At 35.0% G+C, this 20,721-nt stretch overlaps 14 protein-coding genes and 3 pseudogenes across 17 annotated transcripts, besides 1 other annotated feature; 7 read left to right on the forward strand and 10 right to left on the reverse strand.

Moving 5' to 3' along the window:
- Positions 1-20,721: part of a mobile genetic element that runs on past both edges of the window.
- TVAGG3_0795240 lies at positions 139-3,109 on the forward strand (annotated as a pseudogene). Its single transcript has one exon. A coding segment is annotated over exon 1 (2,971 nt).
- On the forward strand, positions 3,630-4,338 carry TVAGG3_0795250 (annotated as a pseudogene). The gene has a single exon. A coding segment is annotated over exon 1 (709 nt).
- TVAGG3_0795260 (uncharacterized protein) lies at positions 5,253-6,077 on the forward strand (the record flags this gene model as incomplete). Its single annotated transcript, XM_051247119.1, has 1 exon — positions 5,253-6,077. One exon carries the CDS (start codon positions 5,253-5,255, stop codon positions 6,075-6,077), a length of 825 nt encoding a protein of 274 aa, XP_051082594.1.
- Positions 6,124-6,708, forward strand: TVAGG3_0795270 (His-Me finger endonucleases family; the record flags this gene model as incomplete). Its single annotated transcript, XM_051247120.1, has 1 exon — positions 6,124-6,708. The coding sequence occupies one exon, from the start codon at positions 6,124-6,126 to the stop codon at positions 6,706-6,708; it is 585 nt and encodes a 194-aa protein (XP_051082595.1).
- TVAGG3_0795280 (protein of unknown function, DUF4108 family) lies at positions 6,753-7,172 on the forward strand (the record flags this gene model as incomplete). Its single annotated transcript, XM_051247121.1, has 1 exon — positions 6,753-7,172. The coding sequence occupies one exon, from the start codon at positions 6,753-6,755 to the stop codon at positions 7,170-7,172; it is 420 nt and encodes a 139-aa protein (XP_051082596.1).
- TVAGG3_0795290 lies at positions 7,189-7,639 on the reverse strand (annotated as a pseudogene). The gene has a single exon. A coding segment is annotated over exon 1 (451 nt).
- On the forward strand, positions 7,676-8,439 carry TVAGG3_0795300 (protein of unknown function, DUF4106 family; the record flags this gene model as incomplete). Its single annotated transcript, XM_001291963.2, has 1 exon — positions 7,676-8,439. A coding segment is annotated over one exon (764 nt), but the record flags the coding sequence as incomplete, so codon positions are not given.
- Positions 9,192-9,917, reverse strand: TVAGG3_0795310 (KilA, N-terminal/APSES-type HTH, DNA-binding family; the record flags this gene model as incomplete). The annotated part of the gene is made up of 1 exon (XM_001299552.2): positions 9,192-9,917. One exon carries the CDS (start codon positions 9,915-9,917, stop codon positions 9,192-9,194), a length of 726 nt encoding a protein of 241 aa, XP_001299553.2.
- On the reverse strand, positions 10,553-11,467 carry TVAGG3_0795320 (organellar and viral DNA polymerase type B; the record flags this gene model as incomplete). Its single annotated transcript, XM_001299553.2, has 1 exon — positions 10,553-11,467. The coding sequence occupies one exon, from the start codon at positions 11,465-11,467 to the stop codon at positions 10,553-10,555; it is 915 nt and encodes a 304-aa protein (XP_001299554.2).
- On the reverse strand, positions 11,786-12,448 carry TVAGG3_0795330 (uncharacterized protein; the record flags this gene model as incomplete). The annotated part of the gene is made up of 1 exon (XM_051247122.1): positions 11,786-12,448. One exon carries the CDS (start codon positions 12,446-12,448, stop codon positions 11,786-11,788), a length of 663 nt encoding a protein of 220 aa, XP_051082597.1.
- Positions 13,606-14,310, reverse strand: TVAGG3_0795340 (uncharacterized protein; the record flags this gene model as incomplete). Its single annotated transcript, XM_051247123.1, has 1 exon — positions 13,606-14,310. The coding sequence occupies one exon, from the start codon at positions 14,308-14,310 to the stop codon at positions 13,606-13,608; it is 705 nt and encodes a 234-aa protein (XP_051082598.1).
- On the reverse strand, positions 14,355-14,579 carry TVAGG3_0795350 (phage tail repeat-like family; the record flags this gene model as incomplete). Its single annotated transcript, XM_051247124.1, has 1 exon — positions 14,355-14,579. The coding sequence occupies one exon, from the start codon at positions 14,577-14,579 to the stop codon at positions 14,355-14,357; it is 225 nt and encodes a 74-aa protein (XP_051082599.1).
- TVAGG3_0795360 (uncharacterized protein) lies at positions 15,131-15,532 on the reverse strand (the record flags this gene model as incomplete). Its single annotated transcript, XM_051247125.1, has 1 exon — positions 15,131-15,532. One exon carries the CDS (start codon positions 15,530-15,532, stop codon positions 15,131-15,133), a length of 402 nt encoding a protein of 133 aa, XP_051082600.1.
- TVAGG3_0795370 (phage tail repeat-like family) lies at positions 17,303-17,793 on the reverse strand (the record flags this gene model as incomplete). Its single annotated transcript, XM_051247126.1, has 1 exon — positions 17,303-17,793. A coding segment is annotated over one exon (491 nt), but the record flags the coding sequence as incomplete, so codon positions are not given.
- On the forward strand, positions 17,812-18,288 carry TVAGG3_0795380 (uncharacterized protein; the record flags this gene model as incomplete). The annotated part of the gene is made up of 1 exon (XM_051247127.1): positions 17,812-18,288. A coding segment is annotated over one exon (477 nt), but the record flags the coding sequence as incomplete, so codon positions are not given.
- TVAGG3_0795390 (serine threonine-protein phosphatase family) lies at positions 18,663-18,905 on the reverse strand (the record flags this gene model as incomplete). The annotated part of the gene is made up of 1 exon (XM_051247128.1): positions 18,663-18,905. One exon carries the CDS (start codon positions 18,903-18,905, stop codon positions 18,663-18,665), a length of 243 nt encoding a protein of 80 aa, XP_051082603.1.
- On the reverse strand, positions 18,924-19,286 carry TVAGG3_0795400 (uncharacterized protein; the record flags this gene model as incomplete). Its single annotated transcript, XM_051247129.1, has 1 exon — positions 18,924-19,286. One exon carries the CDS (start codon positions 19,284-19,286, stop codon positions 18,924-18,926), a length of 363 nt encoding a protein of 120 aa, XP_051082604.1.

The raw sequence follows: 20,721 nt of genomic DNA on the forward strand, positions 1-20,721 counted from the left end.
CTGAAGACATATATGGATAGCGATGAGTATAAAAAAGAAGTTGAAGCAAATGTAAAGGCAGAAAAAACTTTTACAGTTGCAAAACCAAACCGTACAGTATGAAAACTTAGCACAAGAAAGTAAAAAAACGACGCGGCTATGCAAAAGGCAATGAAAAGCGCAGAATATATAAAAAGCTAACAATGACTGGTTAGATGCCCAAGCCAACGCTAAAGCAGCCCACTCATAGGGTCAATAAGGACAAAATACAAGCGGATGAAGACAGTTCAAATGAAGCTTTAACAAATGCTGACTTTAAGAACGCCTTCGAAGCTCTTCATAGTAAGGTGAAACAAGTGAACGACTTCTCATCTGGAAAGAAACTGAAGTCTGAAGGTTTCGACAAAGAGTTAAAAGAAGTAGCACAAAATATGACGAAAATAACAGATGCAGCAACGAGACAGGCAGTTCAAAGTGCCTATGACGCCGTTAGAGCAACTGTTGTGAAAAGTCAAGAAAAAGAGTTACAACAGACCAAAACAGACCTAGTAAATGCTTTCTTAAGAACGAAAAGTCAGGTAGGACATTACGCTGCAGATGGAACATATGTGCCAGCTGGTGGAACTTATATACCAGCTGTTGGAATTTATATACCACCAAACCCTCCAAGAGAAGCACCTGCACCAGGACTACCTAAAACATTTACATCGTCACATGGACACAGACACAGGCATGCACCAAAACCAACACAACAACCAACAGTTCAAAATCCAGCACAACAACCAACACAACAACCAGCACAGCAACCAACAGTTCAAAACCCTGCACAACAACCAGCACAGCAACCAACAGTTCAAAACCCTGCACAACAACAACCACAAACAGAGCAAGGACATAAAAGAAGTAGAGAACAAGGAAACCAAGAATTCTTAAAAATGCTTAAAGAAGACTATGGTTACCCAGATAGTATTGACTTTAGTGACAGATATAAAGAAGCTATTAGAAAGTTCAAGGATGGAAATACTGACCCGAACCTATTTAGCTTTATGGCTCTGCACCAAAGGGGATATAATTTCAAACCTGGAAAATACAAGCTCGCTAAGGGATATGATTTAATAGCATATCATCCAAATGACATGAACGAATTTACTCCGAGATATTTGGTGTCAGAGCTAAATGATAATTCAACTCTCTTCATGAAACGCGTAAAAAATAGAGACGGAACGAAAGAAGAAAGGTTTATGAGTCCGGATGACTTAGAAAGGGAACTTGTTGAAAACGGTCTCGGAATATATGAAATGCCAGCAGATGAGGTACAAGAAACTCCACAGGAAGAAATAGTTCAGATACAACCAGACATGGAAGAAATAGTTCAGCAACAACAGCTAGAAGAGCCTGAAGGAAACGAACAAGTCACTCCTTTGGAAACTAACTTCACAGAACTAGATGAAGATTTGGAACAGCCGAAAAATCTTGACCCTCAACAAGAGTATGCGGAGAATATGGAATATTTCCAAGAGTCTAAAAAAATTCGGCTGACATAGTAGAAGAATATCGAAAAATGTTTGCCGACATACAAAAGACTCCAACACCAGATGAAAATATTCAGCATAGAATGGAAGTACTGAAAGAAAATGTACACAAATACAACAACCCTTTTTACTTACGAGCATTTAACGTTCAATCTTCGGATGAACTCGGTGAAAATAAAAGGTTAAATTTCAAGAAAACATATAGAAATGAAACATTGTTTAAAGTTCATTCAGAACCTAACCAAGATGGAAACAAACCTACTTTTGTTTCTGCAGACGATGGAACTACAATGAGATGGGGTCATAAAGCTAATCCGGATAGGTGGTTCATAAACTTACAACCACAATTCCAAGAAGTGTAGACGCAATGGAAGTGAATGGTGAACCAGATATAGCTGGTATTTTCAGCGCGGCTTTAATGCCATTGAAAGATATGAAAGATGCAGATATTTTGGACCAGTATGAAATGAACATGGCTGATGGAAATATAACACCTGACGTTCTAGAACATTTATCTCAAAGAACTACACAGAACCATAAAGATGGTATATTTGGTGAAGAGTTTAGAAAGAAAGTTAGGGAGAGAGAAGGAAGAGAACCTATTGTACATGACCTTGCAAACGAAAGTTTACAAAATGTCATAAAAACTTACTTTGCAGACGATGAATCGAGAAGGGATGAATATTTAAGAAAAACTCAAATGGACAGTACCAAATGAAATGTTAGTATTGAAAAACATGTTCCTTGACAAAATAAAACCAACTACAGAAATAAACGACGCAAGACTGAAAGATTGGGTAAAAGCTTTCCCATTCACAAAAGATATAGTTGGTAACATGGAAAGAAAACCAGAATGGCTACAAAAACATATATTTGGAAACGAGCTTATTCCATATGGACAGGCACTGTTTGAAGAGCTTGAACCAGAAACTCAGGAAAGAGTCATGCAAACAATACGCGAAGACTCAAATACAGACTATGACAAACTCTTTCTAGGATATAGGTTACCTGAGATGGGCGACCAGAGCCAAAAGGCAAAAAGGACATGGGAAATTTGCAACATACTAGATGAACATAATGCAAAGATGCAACAACTTCAAGCAGAGGGCAATGAAGGAAAAAGAAGAGTTAAAAACTCAGTCAGGAAGAAAGTAAAGCTTGGTCGGAGTGGGTTCTATTATGACATATAAATCCAACTATTCTATATTTTTACTCATATGAAATGTACGCCGCTCAGAATATAACGCCAACAGTTTTGGATGCTATGAATGGAAATGTTTCCGAATGGTATAACGAATGCGACAATGCCATTAGAAGGTCAGAAATAGTTCCTGGAACTTACGAATATACAACTGCTGTTTCTTATGGAAACGTAGGTGAGTTTGGTGAAGGTTCTTCAACAACAGTAGATATTGCATGCGACAGGTTTCATATTATTTCTATTGACAACTCATTCTTATACGTGGAACAAGACATTGAAATAAAACCTTCTGCCAAGTTGTCTGACAAGAAAGGTTGCAATGGAATTTTCTATGTCGGATACCAATATGCTCCAGAAGTTTTCATGGGATATAAGATATATTCTAACTCTGACTTAGTTCAAACAGTAACATGGGCAAACTATGAATGGTTCGCTTTGAGAAACTCAGTACAACCACAAGCTAGAGAACAAACAGACCAGTATGCAACTATTGAGAAAATAAGAAGACTTGACCCTAACGTTCCAGGAGTTTATGTTAACCTTTCTGGTTCAGATGGAAATGCTGTCACTAAAGTAAAACTGAAACTTAGAGTTCCTTTGTCATCTTTCCTCATCTTCAGGTTTTTAAGATACTTGCCAAACTGGGCAGGAAAATTTTCTATTGAACTTACTCCAAGCAAAAATAACTTATCATTGCACCAACACAAGACCCATTCACTCTTACAGACGTAAAGGGAGCAAATCAAACGTCATTCGCCGAATTTTGCAAAGACAAAGTTGACTTAGACTTTGGTTTCTCAAACCTCAACACTGAAGTAAACTACTACTTCAATGCTGCTGGAACTGCTTGGGACCCAGTTAAGTTCACATGCGAAAAATTTGAATGCAAGAGAATAGAAAGCAGACTTGCAGTCTATATGTTGGACCCAGATATTTCAAATGCTTTAGCTGCCAAATATATTGCAGTTCCACTTATGTTCCCTATACACCAAATATCTGTCAAAGACTTTGCAGGTGAAGTTGGAAACCAAAGTGCTGACCCAGGTGCAAGAACAGATATTGCTTTAACAACTGCAATGAACATGCAGATACTATGTTTGTACTGTTCAGACGAACTATAAATGACTATTCTTGCTTCTACAACCCTGGTATTAAATACCATATAAACATAGATGGCAAATATTATCCAAGAGAAGAATATTCCACAGTTGAAGATATGAGGTCATACAACTTGACATTAGATGCTATGAACTTTAACAACAACTTCACAACAACCATTAACCCTGAAATGCAAAGTTCTATTATGCCATATGTGAAAGTATGGACCCATACAGGAGCTCAAAAACTCAATATACAAATGGAGACCGTTCAAACTTTTGGCTTGGCATTCCATTTGCTGACTCAGAAGACTTTATGGGTGGTATTTCAACTGTTGGTACTGTACAAATACAATATACTGGTGACAGAGACGGTCCAGATGAATTGAAAGCAAAGAAGTTTACAAAACCAATAGCACTTTTCACGGAAGATGCTCTTTTGAAGATTCGTTCGATGAAACCTGCTGGGGCTCCTCAGATTGGCATAACGACAGCTTCCATCGAGCAGATTTTGGCAGCAGGTCAGTAAGTTGTTCTTGAACTGACTTCTCTCCGTCAAATATTGACAGTACGCCAGTTTTGACATAAAATTGTATTATAAACTTACCTTTAGAAATATCTGTAAGTTTTGTTGTTATATTTTTGTCTGCTTCAAGAACTTTCACCATTTCGGTTATACCAACTTTCTTTGCTTTATGAAAATATTTTGGTTCAGCAAAGACTGCTATTCTATAACATTTTCCATTGTTTGTGTAAAGAACTATTCTATCAATGAACTTGTATTGTTTGTGTGTGTAAACTTTGTTTTGCTTCAATTCGAAGAGATACTCAAATACGTCCATCTTTTTATTCTAAGTAAAATGTCATTTCCGAAAAATAGAAGCGTAAGTGTTTCAAAGGTTTAATGGCGATGGCAGATGTGAAGTTAAATTCACCAACTCAAACAACAGTCAAAGTGTTGTTGTCAATGTCAAAGAAAGAGATGTTGAAGTGGGGAAACCATACGAAGACGAAGAGGTATAACAATAGTTCCTGTAAAAGAACAACCAACATACCCTGAAGTTAGCAGAGACTTAAGTTCTGTTGCAGATATTCGAAACGACTACCAACAACTTAAAGACAAAACTTAAAACTCAGGAGAAGATTTGTCAAGCTTTAGGTCTAATGTTAAACTTGGTCGAACACAACCCTGTAAAAGTGAACTCATATGTCATCGCACTCATGAAATTTTGAAAGAACTATTGAAACTTTTGACAGAGGCAGACGATATAAACATCAAAGAAATAGAACCCGACGTTAGTTGCTGTGGTGTTTCATATAATGTCATTGACAAGATATACGTTATGAAAGGAGGTGAAACGTTGAACTTAAAATATAGTTTCCCAGACGTCATAAAAATATTTGACGACCACAACATTTCATTAAAATTTACTTGCTAAGTAAATGGCAGAAGACATAGTGGTTTATACTATTACGACTAAAAACCCTGAGTCATATAATTCTATAACAACAAACTTACAAAGTCCTCAAGGACGATATTGTAAACTAACTTTAAACACAATGACGACTAAAGCCTGTTTTGCTCTTTTGACACCAGAAGACTTTATTGTTGTGAATGGTAAAAAATACTTCTTTGAAGATACTTACTCAGATATACCACCAACAGGTTTTGTTGACTTATTTAATACTTTAAGGACGGATGTAACATGTGCTGCAACTAGAGCAGGTTTCATTATGTTTGGATGTCCGACTGAGTTTAGTATAAACGATATGAGCTATAATACAAAACTTATATCTGGTTTTTACTACCAACAGTTTCCTATAACAGGAAAAGGTGTCATACAAGGTTTGTCTGTTCCATTGACTTTAAGTACACCTATTTTATATATTGTTTCAAACTTAGGTTCAAAGTGCTATTCGAATATCGACAGAAACTACTATGACCAAAAGATACTCATGCGTATAAACAACACTTTCTCTGCTGGTTTGCCTATTGTTCATTCGAATGCAGAGTTTTCAGCTTTAGTAAACTCAAACACTTTAGCAAACATAAACTTAACCTTAGTCGACGCAAACTTTGTTCCTGTAAAACTTTTATGTCCTATGTATTTGTCAATGACGGCAGAAAGTTTCGAATTGGAAGATGCAACTGGTGAAAGTATTGTACTACAAGAACAACTTCAACAACAAATAGCTCAAGAACAACAAATGCAACAAATGGAACAAATGCAACAACAAAGTCAAGAACAACAAATAGCTCAAGAATAAAAAATAGCTCAAGAATAAAAAAATATATTTTTTTATTTTATTTGAAATGTACGCTGAGTTTGTTGGAAAAGACTGTTGGAAAACTTGTTTGTTAGATGAGAAATATGAAATTCACTGTTCTGAGCCTTTTGAAGTCAGAAACAAAAAGACAAAAAGAGTTTTAAGCGAATGGGAGCAAAATAAAGGATATGCTAGGATGAAGATGGGTGGAAAACACTATTTAAAACATGTTGTCATTGCAACTCATTTTATACCGAATCCTAACAATTTACCTTTTGTAGACCATATAAACCGTATAAGAAGCGACAATAGACTTGAAAACTTACGCTGGGTTACTCGTTCTGAAAACAATAAGAACAAAAGCAAATTTAGAGATATTGTATTCGAATTTGTCGACGAACTAGAAGATGAAGCAATTGAAATTACAGACTATGGCAAGCATACGTTTGAGTTTTACTACTATAGCGAAGAACAAGACTCTTTCTACTTTTATACCGGCGTAAACTATAGAAAATTACAAGTATGTTTTACTAAGGAAGACTATGCTTTTGTAAACACTAGAGATACAGATGGAAAATACGTTAAAATACTTCTTAACAAATTCAAGAAGCTATATGGCATACCATTTTAAAACGTTTTTTTTAAAAAAAATATTTTTTTTATCCGATAGAAAAGATGACGAAATATATTTCAGTAAACAAGTACATGACAGAAGTCAAAGATAAGTTAGCTCCATTCACATATTTGAATGTTTACTTCTACCATTTTGAAAAGTCTACATTTGACAAAGTTTGGAACATCGAACCCGTTAAGTTTGCTATTGTGACTAAAAATGGTGCGAAATTTGAAGACTTAGACATAGAAGGTTTGTTAGCAGTCAAAGAAAATTTTGACAGAAGGTTTTCAAACCTTAAAGAAGGCAAAGCATACAAACTTGTTATACCTTATGAACCAAAGAAAGCAGACGACTATGAATATTATGAGTCTAAGATAGTTGAAGTTCAAGGTAAATTAGGTAAAAAGATTTTAGAGTCTAAGCCAGTGTTTGCTCCTAAAGAGGAAGAGAACATTGACATTGACCCAGAAATGTTCTAAAAATAAAATTTTATTTTTACATGTCATATCTCACCTTCTCTGGAACTGGTTCAGGTTCTTTCTTCTCTTCTTCTACTTTCTTTTCTTTCTTTTCTCTCTTCTTCTTTTCTGGTGGAGTTATGTCAAATTTCTCCGAACCATATTTCTGTAAAAGTTCTTTGTCCTTTAATAGCTCATCTATTCTGTTTTCTATTTCATCTTCAAGAACAGCGCATGTCTTCTTTGCATTCTAAGAACTTTTGTTGGACTTCATCTTTCCAATCGGCGTCATCTCTGTCAACAAGTCTGTCATTGACAAATTTTAAGACTGCTCTTTGTAATGTTTTATGGTTCTTGTCATATTCCCAGAAACAGAACTTTAGAACAAATTCACCTTTCTTGTTTACACTATGTAAGATTTTATGGTCGACAGATGTTTTGCTGTCAAAAAGCTTGTCTCGAATATAGATAGCGAAATCGCTAGACATTTTCTAAAAGATAAAAATTTTAATTTTTCTAAAAATATGTTAGAAAAAAAGTTTGCTGACATTGACAAGAAATTTGAGAATGTTTTGAAGAAGAACAAGAGGAAGTTAGAAAATGCTCAGATAAAGCCTATACATGACAAGTTCTTATTTGCTCAGAATGGTATAACAGGTCTAATTGCACCACCTGGGTCGGGTAAGACTTTCACTTATCTTAAAATGGCTGCACAACAACAAGAACTAGATGAGAAGAACCCATTCTATGAGTTAGTAGTCATTTGTTCGACTTCTGGTCAATTCGATCAAACCGTAAATTCGTTCAAAGATATTATAAAGAAGTCTAAGTTAGTATGTATAAAAGACTCTGAGTTGTTAGATTGGATAAAGAAGTACCAAAGAAGAGTTTTGAAGTACAATGCTATAAATGAGTATGTCAATTCGAAGTTTAAAGACCCAAATGAGGAAATGCAGAGAATATTAGAGAAGAAACACTTCAGAAACAAACAGAAAGAGATAGAATACATTTCGAAGAAATTGCAATCTTACGATTGGAAGACTTACCCTCATAGATGTCTTCTTATCTTAGATGACTTTGCTTCTCATCCTTTGTTAAAGAACAGAGAACAAGACATGTGTCGAATTCTCAAGAAGCTCAGACACTTCAACATCTCAGTTGTCATTTGTGTACAGACAGCAAAGAGTTTAAGTAAGGATGTTAAAAGAATACTTACTGATATCATACTTTTCCCTGGATTGTCCGAAGACGATTTCATGGAACTTATGAAAGAGTCCATGGCAGGTAAGTTTGACAGACATGAACTCTGGGAGAAGTACAAAGTCATACAAGACCCTCATACTTCTTTCAGAATTCACATCTACGCGAACAAAGTTCAAATTGTAAAAAGTCAAGCTTGAAAAATGTAAGTGTTTGAGTCTTAGTCTGTTGTGGTGCTGGGGCTGTCGGTTCTTCTGGTTTGGGAAGACATTCAGGAAGAGGAATGTCAGTCGTCCGTTTGTGTCTTAACCGTCTTTGTTCTGAAACAATATAATATTGTACTGAATAAGTACAATATTGTCTTGAATAAGTACAATATTGTCTTGAAAAAGTACAATATTGTCTTGAAAAAGTACAATATTGTCTTGAAAAAGTACAACATTGTTCTGAAAAAGTACAACATTGTTCTGAAAAAGTACAACATTGTTCTGAAAAAGTTCAAGACTTGTTCTGAAAAAGTACAGCTGTACTCAAATTTGAGAGACATTGTTCTGAAAAAGTACAACATTGTTCTGAAAAAGTACAATATTGTACTGAATTTATACAACATTGTCTTGAAAAAGTACAATATTGTACTGAATTTATACAACATTGTCTTGAAAAAGTACAATATTGTACTGAATTTATACAACATTGTCTTGAAAAAGTACAATATTGTACTGACTCAGTATGGAGCTTGACCCCTTAGACGAAGCAATTTATCTAATTGAAATTAACGAGCTTGTTAAAGACTTCCTCAGGCAGAATGTAAAAGGCAAGCTTGAAAAATAAAGAGTGCATTTACTCTACTTGTTTGAAGTTGTCAAAATACTCTGTTATTTTTTCCTTTAACAATGGCAAATCTTCTTTGAAGGTAAGAATTGTACAACCTTTCATATCATAGTGTGTTTGAGGTAACGTATCTTGAACTATTTGTTTCACATCTTCATTCGGTGTCATTGAAATCGGTAAGTTTTCGCGATAGAACCAATTTCTGTCAGATTTGTAAATCTTAGCAAGGTCGTAAAAGCTTTTGTTGTTTCTTCTGACTAAATGCAACATAACCATATCTCTGTCTTCTTCATTTTCCATCTCTTCAGTATAAATCATATACTTATAGTTCTTTTCCTTACCTTTTGGTACCGAACGTGGTATTCTTTTCTGAATGCTTTTGTCTTTTGCTTCAAGCTTGTTTTCCATCTCTTCACGTTCTTGTCTGTGAAGTTCGTCAAGAAGTTTACAAACATACCATGAATAGCGAGCTGAAGCCCATTGTGCCACATTATTTACGAGAAGTCTATGAACATAATATCCTCTCAAACCATTTGGCAATTTTTCACGATTTTCATAGAGTTTTGGCGACTGGGGTTTCTTCCCTACTCGCTGTTCTTCACGATTTTCAGAAAAAAGTATGTCTCGCTGTGCTTCGCTCAAAAGTTCTTGTGTGCTTTGGTTCCTAAACCAGTCTTTAGGAACCTTAGTATCTGGTGCAAAACAAGCCGTCAAAATACTTTGCATTTGGTACATATCGTCTTTGACCGAACGAATGAGACGGAGTTGTTTGTTAAACTGAACCCACTCATATTCTTCATTTATAGCTTCATGGACTATAACTGTTGTTGTGTTCTCTGTTGTTGACATATCTGTCTTTACATACAAAATAAAAAAATAAAAAAAAATAAAACTAACTTTATTTTTTCTATCTTAAGGAAATTCATGATTTTTGTTGCTGAATTCAGTAAAAATATATTTTAGGTGAAGAGGTGAGATTTCACCCGTTTTCTCACCTGTTTTCTAACCTCTTGAATTTTCATGATTTCATCGTAAATGTTTTGTCAAGACTTCTTCGTAAATGCTTTGTCAAGACTTCTTCGTAAATGTTTTGTCAAGACTTCTTCGTAATGAGCGTAAATCAGACAAAAATATATTTTAGGTGAAGAGGTGAGATTTCACCTCTTTTTTCACCTGTTTTTTCACCTCTTGAATTTTGTATAAAAGATATGATTTCAGGGATTTTTTTACGAAGTGTCAAAGTTCTCTTCGTCACTCATAACAGTTATATAATGAAATTTGGTCATTTTACTCAGAATTCAATAAAAATAATGTTTAGGTGAAGAGGTGAGATTTCACCTCTTTTTTCACCTCTTTTTTCACCTGTTATTTTATAAGCGTTTTACATGAATTGTATGATGTATATTTGAAATTCTAAACAATTTCGTAGCTTCTATTTCTTCACGAAGGATATCGAATGTTTTAACAATGCCGAAAGTTTCTTTATACTTCTTCTTGACGTCAGATAGAAGGAAATCTTCTGCTGTTGGATAGTTTTTGTTCAGAAATGTCAACATGTCCATTTTATCTTCTGCTGGTTTCTCTACTTCTTTCTTTAAGTCAGCATAGTCGTTTCTCATACGTTCTATCTCTTTGACGGAGTAGTTATATTTCCTCATTGCTGCTTTACATTTTGAACATTGTGGGTTCATTTTTGCGTTATATTCTGAAACCTTACCTGCTAGTATGACTAAGGCGTCAATTGCTCTCTTTAACTCAAAAGTTGCGGGTTTTATCTGTTCATTCCATATCTTACCTCTTCTATCTTTATCTCTTATCTGCCATACACATTTTGCAACTAACGAAACAAAGTTGTCGTAGGTCTTAAACTCCCCAGATTTGTATATGTCAGAGATGTTCTTATATACCATATCGCAATCTTTGTCCATGACTTTGTGGTTGCAATGAAATCCAAGAAACTCATAGTTTACCTTTCGTATGAACTTCTTTATTTCTACTGAGTCAGTTGCTTTGACTTCTATTTCATCGAATTCTGGAATAGTGAGTTTTTGTTGTTGGATTTCAGGAAGTTTAGGTAGATGGTCAATAATGTCCTGCATTTCATAAAGATACTGTTCATTTGTTTCATCTTTCGCAGTGCAATCTAAATCTCCTTGGAGAAGTTCTTGCTTTATCTTCTGGATTTCTGTTTCGAAAGTATATGAAGAAGGAATGAAGCTTTTCATCTCTACTAACATTGAAGTTGGATTCATAACTAACGAGTTTGGTGAAGTTGTTGCTAACATGTTCTTACAATAAAAATAAAAAAAAATATTTTATAAAAAACTAAAATATATTTTTTATTTCGGGAAAATTCATGAGGTGAAAAAAGAGGTGAAAAAAGAGGTGAAATCTCACCTCTTCACCTAAAATATATTTTTGGGTCATTTACGCTCATTCCGATGAAGAAGTCTTGACAAAACATTTATGAAGAAGTCTTGACAAAACATTTACGAAGAAGTCATGAAAATCCAACGGGTGAAAAAACAGGTGAAAAAAGAGGTGAAATCTCACCTCTTCACCTAAAATATATTTTTGCTGAATTCAATAAAAAAATGGTTCATTTACTCACAATATTTTTGTACAAAACGACCCCAAACTTTTAACTTCTTTTCTGCAGCTTCTAATGAAATTTTAGCGAGTTCATATTCTCTAAATTCTCTCTTTAAATCTTCTTGTTCCCATTGGTCTAGTTCGTATGGAGAATCTCTATAACCAGAACATATCTCACGTTCATGTTCTATTCGTTTTTCATGCATTTTTCTAACTTCTTCTTCGAACAAAGGTTTTGCATTCTCTACTGTATCTTCAAGTTCTTCTTCATCTAATTTCTCATGAACTTTCTTGTCTATGGAGTCCAGAATTTTTCCAACTGCTATGCAATATTTTGGAGAAGCCCACATTGCTATATAGTTTACAAGTCTTGGGTCTACATACGTTCCTCTAACCTGTTTGATTTCATCAGGAATTCCTGCATGAACCTTGTATAAAAAGCAACCGTCGGAATTCCGGCGGTTGGTATATTCTTCACAAAATGCCGTATAATACTCTTCCCAGGACTTATTTTCCAACAACTTTCTAAAGTCTTTCCTAAACTGCTGACACATATTTGTTACATTTATATAACCATCCTTGTCTCTACGTAAGACTTCAATACCGTTGTAAGTGCCTTTTGTGAATGTTTCGCCATTAGATTTGTTCGTGAACGTTTTTGCTTCGACTGACATACTGTTCTTACAATAAAAATAAAAAAATATTTTTTGGTGGGACGTCGGACATTCGTTTGTGGCTTAACCGTCGGACCACAACGATAAAAATCTCATTTTAACTCACTTTTTTTCTATCTTAAGGAAATTCATGAAAATTCATGAGGGTGAAAAAACAGGTGAAAAAACAGGTGAAAAAAGAGGTGAAAAAAGAGGTGAAATCTCACCTCTTCACCTAAACATTATTTTTCAATACTTTTTCAGCACTTCTCCGTAGTTATATATGAAAGACAATTCGAGATAAAAGTCGTAGTACAATGGAACAATATGTTGCACACCGTTTGTTGTGAACCAAACTTGAAAGTCAGAGAAACTGTTACTAGGTGGTTCGTAGAATTTAGAAGCAAAGTCATAAAAGTCCTTACCAATACAAAGAAAACTATTGTTGCTTGAACTGAAACTTGCATGACACATGACATTTTGAGGGTCAAACACGTTTCTATAAACTGTCAAATCTGCTGGTGGGCGTATAAACCAGAACGGACCGTCAGGTGGTAATGGTTCGTTCTGGTTTAGTAACCGAAGAAATTGTGCCCAAGAACGTTTGTCTACTTGCCAAAATAAAAACTGTGTATCTCTTGGAGGGTTATTTTCAATCCTTTGAAATGAAACTGTGGAGTTCATCTTGTCATATTCTAGTTTCAGATAGTATGTTCCATTTAGTAAAGAATCGTATTTTTCTTGAAATTCCCAGTAGTATTTGTTTATTTGAGTTTGAAAGTCATTTAGAGTCTTCTCAAGACTTTCGTCTGAACGAACTGTAAAGATTCTCATTTCGTCAAATTTGTCTATTAGACCATCAGAACCTCTATACCGCCCATGAAAATATACTGCGAACATAAAAGCGTTAGTTCTTTTTGAAAACAAAACTCTTCTAAATCCTATTGCCTTTGCATCTGAAGGACTTTGAAGCCAACGAATTGGATAGTCAAACCTGTAAGATCCAGATGAAATTTCTTCATCTGAAATAGTCCTACCGGCATTTGTAAAGATATAGTCTAACGGTTTTGTATCTGCTACATTTGTTCTTTGTTTTTCAACCTGAAACATTTAATATATGTAAAAATATACTGTTTTAAAAAATGTTTTAAAATGGTATGCCATTTCATATTTCTCATCTAACAAACATGTTGTCTGACTGCTTGAGGGTTAGGTTGGTACCATTCAAATTTTACACTTGCAATTCCTTCAATTGCATTCAAAATGTCTGAGTCTGAGTCAGCCATTTGTTCTCTCTTTGTAGTCTTGAAAGCGTCAAGAAGCATTGCAGCTGTTGTGACATTGCCATGCGCATAGTATATATGACCGTCCAAATCTGTTATAGTTAGTCTGAGATTGTATCCTTTCTTATTTCCGTCTTGTATGGCAGCAAGTACTCCCATGAAGCCTTCTTTGTTCTTTCCTTCGTCAAAGTTTACTGTAAAGGTTCGACCAGATGTAATTTGACTTCTAACTTCACGATACTTTTCATATGCATATCTTGTTCTTTCCATGGGAGCATGTGCATCTTCACCCTTCCCTTTTTTCCTTCTCAAAGGATGCAATTGTTCGTCATGTTTCCAGTAGAATCTGGCAAAGCCGTCGTGTCCTTCAACTTGAGGCTCAGTAACATCGAAAGGTATGTCCATAAGACGTTCTTCTTCTAACCTCTCTAATCTGTTTGGATAGTTTGCGCGTGCTGTTTCTAAGTCCATTTCATAGCGAAGACCAGCCAGTTTGTCATAGACTTTTATGGGTCTTCCCTTCCTATATTTAAAATTCTTCGAAACTTTCCAACCATATCTTTCTAACTCTGCTTTTATTCTAGCAGACCTTCTATCCATTCTATACGGGGGCATTTTTATAAAAATAAAAAAATGTTTTTTCTTTACTTTACGTAACCGCCTGCTGCCATAAGTCTTTGACGCCAACCCATACCAGCTAATGAAGGTTGACTTGGTTTAGTTTGGAAACTAAACTTTGGTTTTGGTTTATCTTCAGTTTTTGGTTTCTCTTCTTCTATCGGTTTTTCGTCACTTTTCGGTTCCTCTGACTTTACCTCACCTGCAGGAACAGTTGTGTCGTCAACATCTTCATAAATATCATATGCCATTTGTTTTTGTTTTCCTTTCAACTTTTTGTGTTTGTTGTAAAGTTTAGAATATTTCGACTCTAAGTCAATGAGATGTTCTATAATGAACTGTTGGTCAGTGAAGTAAACTTTTCCATCTGTTGTCTCGAAAGCTCCTTCAGACTTCAATATTTTATTTGTGAGAGTCTGTTTCTTTTTTGAGATACTAGCCGTTCCATTTCTATGAAAAGTGACTTTATAGTTAGGGTTTGTATTTCCAGACCTGGCACTTTCTATTATTGAATTTTTCTCTTCATCTGTAAGTTCTTTGACAGGTTTTGACAATGGTTCTGAACTTTTTGTTTGTGGTGTCAAATCTACCGTTTCAACTTCTTCGGTCATTTCATCTCAGTAAAAAATTTTAGTTTGGTTTGTTTTCAACTGGTTGTTGTTGTTTTTTAAGTCGGTCTAAAACTTCTTGAGGTATAGGAAGAACTTGACAAACACGTTGTGTAACTGCTGGAAGTCGACAAATCCATCTTGAACCCATTTGTCTCAATGCTGTATTGTTCATTTCATCTCAGTAAAAAACTTTACATTCCCCACGTTTGAGGCGGTTGCGGTTGGTTGTTGTTTACCCACTGTTGTGCATGGTTATATCCTCTGTTAAAGAATCTTTCACCTTGGTCCATGTAGTGCCCTGCTTGGTTATAGTAGTCATTTGCTTTGTTATAGTAGTTTCCTGCTTGTCTTCCTACATTGTCCATCCATCCTTGAACTTTTCCTCTTGTTTCAGGATTTGGAATAAGATTTGCTGCATCTCGTGCTACATCCCAACCTTTCTGTACAGTTTGTATAATAGGTTGTGCTTTCTCTTTAAGTATACCTAATGTACTCAAAATCTTCCTTCCAACTCCAAATACACCTCTAGCTATTGTTCCAACTGCGGGCAAAAATCTGGATGCAACTCCTGCTAATGCGCCAAATAAACCCATTTCTTATAGGGTAAAAAATGACGAATCCAAACAAGGACCCCTATGTTTCTAAAGCGACAAAGAAAGCACTCATGGTAAAAATCTTTAGTTCAACACCAAATGCTTGGTTTATGGATATCTTGGAAAACATTCCGAGGTATAGAGAAGACGGACCACCATACTGGCTAATATTTGTTGGTCAAAACACAAGATACTGTGAAGCCATACCATTACAGTCCAAAAATATTTTAGATGTGAAAACTGCTTTGACAATATTCGTTGACAAATACCATCCAACAAACTGACATCTGACTGTGAAAGTTCTTTCAAATCAGACGATATTAAAAACTATCTGCGTTCAAAAAATGTAAACCAATATTTCATTGTCGACCAAAACCATTCTGCTCTTGGTGTCATTGACAGTTGTATAAAAATCTTAAGAGACTTAAACCAACCACAAGGTGGTGAGGTAGATGAAATGTCATATGACGACAAATATAGACACTTCTCCATGGCAAAGATGAGACAAGTTTTAAATATTTACAATAGCCGTAAACAAAAAGGTTTGGGAAACCACTCCCCCGAAGAAATGAAAACAACCCCGACTTAGAGAAAGACTATATATTTAATAGTTTAGTCAAAAGAGACAAACAAGAAAGAATGCCAGGCTTCAAACTTAAGAAAGGTGACAAAGTAAAAATAGAAATACCTAAACGCGACCCATATGAAAATACTATTGACTATGACAACAATGGGAACTCGACAGGTACTCACCTTCGTGTTCGTAAAAATAGAAGAAAGTATACAAGAGAATATTATGAAGTTTTAGGCAAACATGGCAAAATGTACAGACTGCAAGCAGAAGATAAAACTACTATTGTCAGACCTCGTTTCAAACTTGTCAAAGTTCAAGGTGGTATACTTTCAAAGACAGTTCCTAACAAATATAAGACAACTCCTGACGAATATGCTAAAGAAGTGGAACATGACGACTAAGCAATTCTATACCATGCGTAAACTGTCATGTAAGGTGGCATGTAGTCTTTACTTTGTCCCGTTGTTTGCGTATATCCTGTAACGCGATGTGTATGGTTTCCTTCTCCCTGAGTGTCACTCCAGTAACAATTTATAGCAAACTTAACCTCGTCTTTAACATCATATCCTTTACCTTTTGTCATTCCTGACCAATCCCAATATCTATGCTTATGCCAACCTGCTTGAGATGTACTTAAATCTATGTAGTGACTGTGTGCAGGTAAATTTTCACCTGAAATCGTTTTACTTCCACCTGTTTCCTTTGAAGAGTTTGCACAATACAAAAACCTGTCGACTATTTGAGTCCAAGTTCCAAAACCAAGTACTACTTCTGGTCTGGTAGAGTTCATTGACGTATAAATAGAGCCTATAGGATATAATGTTTGAAGTATTTCTGTCTTTAATGTTTGAAGCTCTGTTTTGTCTGCTTTTTTATATAACTTTTCTTCAAGTTCATTTACGTCAGAGATGCTATGTCTATGATATTTTTGTGGGTATGTTCCTTCTGTCCATGTGAAAATATACTCTTTTGTTGCATCTACATATCCTTTTATCCATGTCGAGTCTGCTTTTGTATTCCTTAACTCTGTAACACCTTTCTCAAGCTCTTTCAACTGTTGTCCATCTTCCATTAAACCTCTGGTATGACTTGAAACCGTTTGTGCCAACATATCTACAGTTTCTTTGTCGGCTTTAAGGTCTAAACATCCTGAAACCCACCCTGTATTGGCTTTACCTTCTAAAGTCTTTGATGTCCGTTCATGGTACCATTCAACCCTTTCTTTAATTTCATTGTCTTTTTCATCCACATATTCCTTATCTGCCTTCTTCACTAACGCACTAGCCACGCATGCTAACTCATCGTTAACATATGTTTTGTCAGCTTTCTTTTCAACATCCTCTTTTGTTGCATATGTTGCATCTGCTCTGTCATGTTCTTCTTGAACTTTTTCAATGACATACTCTTTGTCAGCTTTGTTGTCAACATCTGCTTTCAAAAGAAGTTCATCTATAGGTTTCTCGTTTAAAGTTCCTTTTGTTGGATTTATACAAACAGTATGGTTCTTACTGTCTTGAAACAGAAACTCGTCTGTCATTGGGTTTAATGTCAGTTTTAAGTTTCCTTCTTTCAATGACTCAGATATCTTAGAATAGTTTGAAAAGTTTGTTGTGTTCTTATTTAGAGCTTGCATAATGAGTTGTCGGTTGTGTTGTATTTCTCTCATAGACGCTGTTTCTTTCGACATTTTTATTCTAGATAAAATATGCTTTCAATAGAAAAAGAAAATTCAAGAGTTGCTACAACTAAACCATTAGATGAACTTTTTACGAATGTCGGTCAAAAGTTTGAGACAGAGACCGTAAAGCATGAAGGCTATCGTTTTGACTACCCGTTAAGATGGTTAAGAGACCCATCTGTCACAAAAGCTATTGGCTTTCGTAGAATGAAGTTCATTTCAGAAGCCATACATGGTTTCCCATTTACGGTCGCTTTTGAAGTTCGATACTATAACAAAGAAAAACGTACGTATGAGAAATTTGAACAGGGAAAACTTTTACAAGTGAATTTGCTTGTAAACTTAGAAACAACTCTTCAAGCTTTTCAAGAAAAAATAAACGATATCTATCTCGAATATGCAAAACAGTACAACATTGACGAAGGAGAATACCATCTCGATATTATATATGACAGGAAAAATGCAACTGTTAAATTCAATAGAATAGAAGACCTTGGAGAAGACGTTTATATTTCTACAAAATATAACAACTTGGCATGGTATAGATTTTTGAGGATGTTAAATCAGCCTGCAGAATATCCAGTACACCCGAACTTTTATGAAGTCGAAAACCCTAATGGAACATATGAAAATGTTTTCGACTCAGATGCTATTATAGTTCATGCTTCATTTTCTGGCGCCCAAAACTCTTTTTTATGCTTGGCAAATGACTTTTACGAAAAACCTACAAAGCTATATGAACCACCGAGTGGAAGTATTTCGGATTTTCAAGTATGGTTTACTACAGATGGAAGAAAGAGAATAGTTCCATTATACCATGCGTTTTACTTAGAACTTAGTTTCATATACAACTACTATCGAACGGTAAAAATATGATTTTAATACGGTTGAGGTGTTGGATTTGGTTGCCAACTAGACTGTGGTGCAGGTTCAGGCTGTTGTATAACAGGAGCTTGTTCTTCTGGTTCAGGGTCTTTAGGTATAATACCAACGAACTGACCTACTCTTTTACCAATATTTTTGACTCCGTTCCAAATTCCTCTTCCTACGGTTTTTATTCCATTCCATATACCTCTTCCAACATTTCGAAAGAAGTTTCCTATCTTACTGAAGAAACCCATTTTACTATATGTAAAAATCTAATGTCCGCCTAGTCTCTTACGTTTCCTGTTGAGTTCCATAGCATTCTTTAACTGGAGCTCATACATTCTGTTTCTCCTCTGGTAGAAAACATATTCTGGGTCAACTCCTGTGTTCGCGTCATCTGCATAGAGTTGTTTATATCCCACTTCGGGGTTTGTATAAAACTCTTTCCATCTCATATTTGCATACCATGGTGGCAAACCTAACGCAGCGTCATTTGACATGGCAGTTTGCATTTGTACATCTGTTGGCACTTGACCATAGTTTGCCATTGCAGTTTGTATTCTAACTTCATTTGGAATATTCTCTGGGTTTGGTTGTCCAGGTTGCTGTGCATTCGCTAAGTTCTGTGCGTCCATTTAATATTAGATAAAAATATCTCTTACGAGTACATATGCTGAACATTTGCTGGTATTGGTTCATCTTCATATTCTCTATATCTTTCTGCCACGTCAAATAAGTAAATGACACAATGGAAAAAACCTAAAACAAGTAGTCCTATTTCAAACCACATTTACTTACCAATAAAATTTCTTTGTTGTGACACTTTTTCCGGTTTATAGGACCTCTCTCATATTCTATCTTGTCATATCTAAAATCATAGTCATGTATGTCCTCTAACCATCTCATGACACTTTCCAAACCACTTTTATCGGATGTAAAGTAAAAGCATGGATGGTTATGTAAAACGTCTAAAGTTTCTAAAGAGTCTCTCAAAGTCCAGTCTACTTGGTATTGAAAATCGTATGTGTTATAGAACGGCGGGTCTACTATAAAGAAAACATTTTCCTTGTTTTTATATTTTTCATACAACTCTGTCCAATGACATCTCACAAACTCTATACCCTCAATATATTTTTCTATGTCCTCTTTGAAAACATTTGTATAGTTAAGATATAAAACTTTTGACATAAGTGTTTCAATGTCATGAACTCTTATAGAACCACTATATAATAGTCTAGCAGATATACTATCCCAGTCAATATACTCTGCCTTTTTCAAAACCTCTCTCACAATATTTTTCTTATCTAATGGTATACGTTCCATCTTACCTATAGGTATCTTTTCTTTTAACTCTTTCAATATTTTGTTTGTGTCTGGTATATGTTTGAGACGGTTCATATAGTTGTCGAAGTCATTGCATATAATCTTTGAGTCAGGAAATATTGTATGGCACAAATGAGATATATAGAAACTTCCACCGAACAAGTCTACAAATGTTAGACCATTCGGTAGTTTCTTAAGTTCTCTCAATAGAATATCTTTACATCTACTCTTATTTCCAAAGAAGGGTAACGGTGGTTTTGTAAAATTCATTTTATATATATAATAAAAATGTTTTTTCCTGAAAAGTGACAGATGTTTTGTCAAGACTTCTTCGTAAAGACTTTGTTGAGATTTCTTCGTAAAGACTTTGTTGAGATTTCTTCGTAAATGACCAAAAATATATTTTAGGTGAAGAGGTGAGATTTCACCTCTTTTTTCACCTCATTTCTCACCTCTTGAATTTTCATGAATTTCTTCGTAAAGACTTTGTTAAGACTTCTTCATCTAATTTCTCATGAACTTTCTTGTCTATGTTTTGTTGAGATTTCATCGTAAAGACTTTGTTGAGATTTCTTCGTAAATGACCCTAGTAGTATATTTTTGGTGTAAATTTCATGAAAATTCAAGAGGGTGAAAAATTAGGTGAAAAAACAGGTGAAATCTCACCTCTTCACCTAAAATATATTTTTATTGAATTCTGTATAAATTTCATGAAAATTCAAGAGGGTGAAAAATTAGGTGAAAAAA

The sequence above is a fragment of the Trichomonas vaginalis genome, chromosome VI, assembly GCF_026262505.1.
Source record: "Trichomonas vaginalis G3 chromosome VI, whole genome shotgun sequence".
NCBI classification, from domain to species: Eukaryota; Parabasalia; order Trichomonadida; family Trichomonadidae; genus Trichomonas; species Trichomonas vaginalis.